Raw genomic sequence first — 6000 nt, forward strand, 5'->3', positions numbered from 1 at the left:
TTACTTAATAATCATATAAAAATAAAAATAACTGTACCTCTCAGTGTCAAACTATAGCTTTGGGGATGTAGTTAAGGTCTCTTTTTCAATATTTTATTTGCAAAACGTATATTTTACGGGGGTGTATTCAACTTGACATTTTAAGTGATTTGTGTGAAATTTACAAATTCTATGTTATTCAATCATGGATTTTAAAAAGTCTATTAAAATATACTGTTATTGAACTGATGATTTAAAAATCTACTTTAAAATCCATTAAAATCTCTTGTTATTGAACAGATGATTTAAAAATCTACTTTAAAATTCACTGTTATTCAAAACAGTTTTGTGGATTAGGATTTTAATAATTTTTAGGATTCTGGAGGATTTGTTTAGTTAAAAATACAGAAATCCAAATCTCATAGTTTTAGGTGGGATTTGAAAGAATTTTACAGAAAATCATATAAACTTCCCTAAAATCTATCAAAGTTATAAATTTCCCAAATCCCATCAAATTCTCCAAAATCATGGTTTGAATACATACCCCTACATGTTTTCTATTTGTGTAGCATAACCTTTTGGTTTTTTTCCTTTTGACAACAACAGTTTTTTTTTTGGTATTATATTTCTTTTGTGTGTGTGCAACTTCTTCATATATTCTACTGAATTAAATATGAAGTAATAGCACAAACTATTATTATACCAAATCTCAGTTATACAATATATAGCCTTATCTTATTTCTTTTCGTATTTTCTAAAAAAGCTGATTAACTAATTCAAAATAAGTTCATTGGTATTTCACTATTTTGACACTCTGAATTCAAACATTTAAGGGATGTAGAGGAAATTCCATAATATTTGTTTATTACATCCTTATAACATTTATAATTTGTGTTTTAAAAAAAAAACATTTATAATTTAATTAATAATAGAAAGATCGTAGAAAAAGGTTTCTGCTGACCAAGTCCATCGTCAAAGTGCAATCTCAAATTAAAAGAAAGTTCCATCGTAAATTCCATATCTCATGATTGATACGTATAACTTTATTGTCATCAACTGGATTTTGTTTTAATTCATTTGAAAGATTATTTTTTATTCATAAAGTATCGAATATATTCGTTTCCGTAAAAACTAAGTCCATCTACGCGATGTGTAAAGTTTAATACACTGTGGCTTTGTGATTGTCTACTTAGTACTTACTTAAACTATACAAGTAAATATTTAGAGTCAAAGTCAATTTATTAGAGTTAACATATGTCTCTAATCAACTAGTCTGTAATATTATTGTTTCTAGTGATCAAAGTACTACATTAGGTACCACAAACTTACATTTTAATTCCACACACACAAAAAGGTTACATCTACTTTGTAACGATCGATATTCATAAAATTTGGAGTTTAAGATAAATAATATGATTTGATATTGTTATAATATCCATATCGATTATTCTTTCAACAAGTTAGAGTTTGAGCCTTTGAGGATCGTTGTTATTTTGGATAAATAATTCGATTCTAATTTTTCTCTTTGAAGACGATCCACAAATTTTTAGGTAAGATTGGCAATCAAAATCACATAATCAGGTCAAACCCAAAGTTGAAACTAATCACTTGAGGTGTTTCCATGTTTGTTATTGTTGTTGAAGGTGTTTTATGTTCTCTATCCAAAATTCCAAATGCTAGAAAAGACAAACGTAAAATTTTATTTATTTTCTACATAAGTGACTATTAGTAATATAAGATTAGATGCAGATGTCATCACTCATCCACAACATGAATAAACTAGTATAAGTAACATAAGCTTAATATAATTTGCCAATGATTGATTTGAACCTAAGCAAATTTTTCTAAGGGAAAACATAAATTAGAAAATTTGAGTCAAGGGATTTGACCGGAGACTTTTTCAACCTCACTCCGCGTGGATCTGGCCTTTTCAGTTTTTATTCACTTATTTTATGATGTCACAAGTTGCCGTCATCTTTTAAAATAATAAACTCATATTTTTTGTCTTCTGCAAATTAACTACTCATTACAAAAAAAAAAAATGGAGTAAAAAAAGAAGAAGAATTTTTTGTTTTTTCAGAAATAAAGATTTGTCCTCAACTAACGAAAAAGAAAACTACAAATTGTTTGACAAAAGAAAAAAAAAAAAAAAAAACTACAAATCAAAACCCATTTAAACTTTTCAAGCAACACATATATTTTAGTGCTAGTATAAATAAAACAATATAAAATTTACTTGATCGAATAAGGTTATAAACATTTAGGCAGACCAATAGCCGACTGACACTACATTGGATCATATTTTTCTAACCACCAATTTCCAGAAACTCAATCCTCATCAGCAGCGAATCTGGAATAAAATTTTCTTATATGCAAAAGTTGATAAATACTAATAAATTAAATTCTTATATAATAAGAAAATAAAATTAGTTTAAAATAAATGAAAATAAAAACATATATCTTTTTTTGATAAGATTATGTATTTAAATTTTGATCATAAAAGCAAGAGAACTATAAAAAGTTAAATAATAAGTATTATGCAAATACGATGCAAAACTTATGCAAAAATTATGAAAATATTATACAAAAGAGTATAGTTACTTTGCATTAAAAATACAATACAATTGGCATAAATTTGTTGATCCAAATTTTAGGATAGCATACAAGTTTGAAGAAAATAATAAAGTTTTATTTAAAAGTATTGTGTATGAGGCTACAAAATATGGAACAAATATATTTAAAATAATATAGTTTTTCAAATATGAGATAGTATTAGTTTTCTTTTTTTCTTTGAGAATCATATTATTAATTTTTAAATTAGTTTTTATTTTTAATAAGATATAAATATGATATAATGCACATATTATTTTGACATGAAAATTATAAATTTCTCCTTTACGATTGAGTGTACAATTACAAATTTATTATGATATAATATGTAGTTAAATTGTATTGTAAGTAGAGTGTGTCAACTCTAAACCCGGTTTGGAATATTAAAATTTAAATATATTTATTTATAAAAAGTTCAAATAAATATAAAATTAACATTTGGAATACTATTCAAACTTTTTTATATATTTTTGATACTTGCGTAAAATATATTTTCCAATTTTGAATACTATTTAGTTTTTTTAGAATGAAATTTTTGAAATAATAAATAATTTTTTAGAATGAATGGCAAATAAATAATAATAATATGTTTAAATAATGAAATCTTTAGAATATTTATAATTTTTATTACTAATTATTGTTTTGTTATGTCGCTATAATTAAAAAGTAATAATATTATAACAAACTTCTACAATTTTTTACTTTTGTTACCAGTCGAACTCTTATAAATATTTCAAGTCACGACTGGTACATGTTTTTGTTATAATCCACACTAATCAGACATTTTAAAGTAAAACTATTTACCAATTGGGCCCCTGTAATTTGCAAAAATCCATTTCTTCTCATTTTTATTCAGAAACAAAAAAAAAGCCTAGGGTAATTTGGTAATTTCACGAAAAAGACAACCTAAGGTTCCCGTCGTCCTCTACCTCGGCAAGGTTTTTCCCGTTCACAGGCATTTTTGTTTTCCTATTGTAAACCCTAAAAAATCCTCACCGCAGGGTTTAACGAATCAGAGCACTTCTACATCGTTTTGGTCTTCTTCTTCTTCATCCTCTTTGTGTTGCGTTATCTCCTTCTCAAACTCACTGGTACGCCATTTCCGTCTTTGTATCAAATCCTGCTTTCGCATTTCTCAGCTTAGTCGTGGTTGATTGGTCTAAGTCAAAATTGTTCCATCGCTGTGACGTATAAACCCTAATTGCGAGGAATCACTCCAATTTGCAGATTAACTCAGAAGTCAGAACCATTCCTGCTTGAAGATGAACTCACTCGCCATCAGAGCCTCGAAGCTTCTGAGATCCTCTTCAATATCTCCTCTAGGTAATTTCCCTCTTCAGTGTTTTACTCAGAATTGTGTTTGATTATAATTATCATCTGTTTCTTATTGGGGTTTGCGAATGTAGCAGCAATAAGTACTGAGAGAGGCTCCAAGGCTTGGTTCTCAACTGGTCCTATTGATGAAGGTGTAGAAGAAGATTTTGAAGACTACGTATCAGAAAGACCTGAGCTTCAACCTCATGGAGTTGATCCCCGTAAAGGTTGGGGATTTCGCGGTGTTCATAGGGTAAAAAGATTGAATCTTTGGAACACTTTTACACTGTTAAGCATTAGTAGCTGAAGAATATTGGAATCAAAGTTAGACTTATCTAAGACTTCAATTGTATGTTTCTATAGTAAACGATTGAAAAGGAACGATCTTTTCGTGTATTCTTAATGACTACTTGAGTTATCTTGATTCAACATCATTTCATTTTGTTATCTTCTTTAGAGTGGGGTGATTGTGTTCTTGTGGTTACATATCATTTTTGTTTTTTTTTCTTTGATTCACACAGGCGATCATTTGTGGGAAAGTAGGGCAAGCACCGGTACAGAAGATCTTAAGGAACGGGCGGACAGTAACGATCTTCACAGTAGGAACAGGTGGGATGTTTGATCAGAGGCTTGTAGGAGCTATCAATCAGCCGAAACCAGCTCAGTGGCATAGAATCGCAGTGCACAATGAAGTGCTTGGCTCTTACGCTGTCCAGAAACTCGCTAAAAAGTAAGCTTTGGTACATGTTTAACTATCTTAGTTTAAGAGTTCTGATTTCAGATTAACTAAGTGAGAAGTCCGTTAGTTTGTTTGTTACTTAGAAGATCATCTCTTTCTCTGTTTCTTCTTTATTCGCTTTGATCTATGATGGTATCAGTTACTAAATAGGAGGTGAAAGGTGTAGGTTTTCATCTGAACGTTTTTTTTTTTTTTTCTGGTGCTTTGTTACACAGCTCATCGGTTTATGTGGAAGGTGATATTGAGACTAGAGTGTATAATGATAGTATCAGCAGTGAAGTGAAGAGTATTCCTGAGATTTGCATCCGTCGTGATGGTATGTATGGTTTCATATTGTTGTTGATCCGGACCATCAGTTTGTTGCTGAGTTACGATTCTTTTGTGTTTTTGCAGGGAAGATTCGGCTGATCAAATATGGTGAAAGCATTAGCAAAATCTCTTTCGATGAGCTAAGTAAGTTATATCCTTTTTTCATTCAGCTAATATTCCTAAATAAAGAAGAGATATCTTGCTTCTCTATTTAATCTTTGTTCCACATTTGGCAGAAGAAGGATTGATTTAGTCGGAGGCAAGAATATTTTGGTGGCCGGAGGAGAGCAAACTGAATCAAAGCTTTTCAGAGAAAAATCAACAATACAGTTTGTATTTTTTTGTTCTGTCCATTGTGACTTTGTGAGCACTGAGTTCCTTTTTTATGGATATCAGGGACATTTATGTAGTTTATGGTCAAAAATAAGTAAGTCATGCCATGCATTAGTTTAGTTTTACTGAATCTTCCGGTGTACCAAATCAGTGTAAGTTTATATGGCAGAACAAGGGAAGAGCAAATAAGGAAGCCCACAAAACTTGGGTTTCGATTTTTGAAGTAAGTTGTACATCAATGAGTAATACGCACAGTCGAACACGCTTAAATTAGAGAGACACCAAGTTTTTTTACCGTGGTTTCGTATAATGAAGTTGTCTTGTTAGGTTCTAAATTGTTGCTTGGTAAACGAGTGAAGCAGACGATGATTTTTGTACGCGAATGAACGAAGTTGGATGAAATAGAGTGGTCTTCGCGTTGAATGGTGAAAAGTAGACGAAACCAATTTTAACATGTCTGTTGAAGCTTGTTCGGTCATATCGGCTCCAATACATGGTTTGATATTCAAGCTTGAATTAAATATAGCTATATTTTTCTCCACAAAACCTCAAGCTATAGCTATACAAGCTATGTATTTAATATAGCTATAGCTTGAATTAAATACATGCAATTTATGTAAATTACTAAACCGTTCCTCATGACTCACAATAATATGGAGCGTTTTTTGGATTTTGCCGATAATCATGGAAACGCCGACTATCAGACTCAAGTAGGC

The 6000-nt window shown here is 30.2% G+C and overlaps 1 protein-coding gene across 3 annotated transcripts; it reads left to right on the top strand.

Annotated features, from left to right (window-relative positions):
• Positions 3515–5507, top strand: LOC104719370 (single-stranded DNA-binding protein, mitochondrial-like). 3 transcript variants are annotated; one of them, XM_010437289.2, is made up of 7 exons: positions 3515–3680; positions 3817–3912; positions 3996–4156; positions 4425–4633; positions 4858–4958; positions 5036–5095; positions 5188–5507. In XM_010437289.2, exons 2-7 carry the CDS (start codon positions 3852–3854, stop codon positions 5202–5204), a joined length of 609 nt encoding a protein of 202 aa, XP_010435591.1. In that variant the 5' UTR covers positions 3515–3680; positions 3817–3851; the 3' UTR covers positions 5205–5507. The 3 variants fall into 3 exon arrangements, with proteins under 3 accessions (XP_010435591.1, XP_010435598.1, XP_019089808.1); XM_010437296.2 differs by having other exon boundaries at positions 3516–3680; positions 3999–4156; XM_019234263.1 differs by lacking the exon at positions 3515–3680 and having other exon boundaries at positions 3689–3912.

This window comes from Camelina sativa, chromosome 2 (assembly GCF_000633955.1).
Source record: "Camelina sativa cultivar DH55 chromosome 2, Cs, whole genome shotgun sequence".
Classification (NCBI taxonomy): domain Eukaryota; kingdom Viridiplantae; phylum Streptophyta; class Magnoliopsida; order Brassicales; family Brassicaceae; genus Camelina; species Camelina sativa.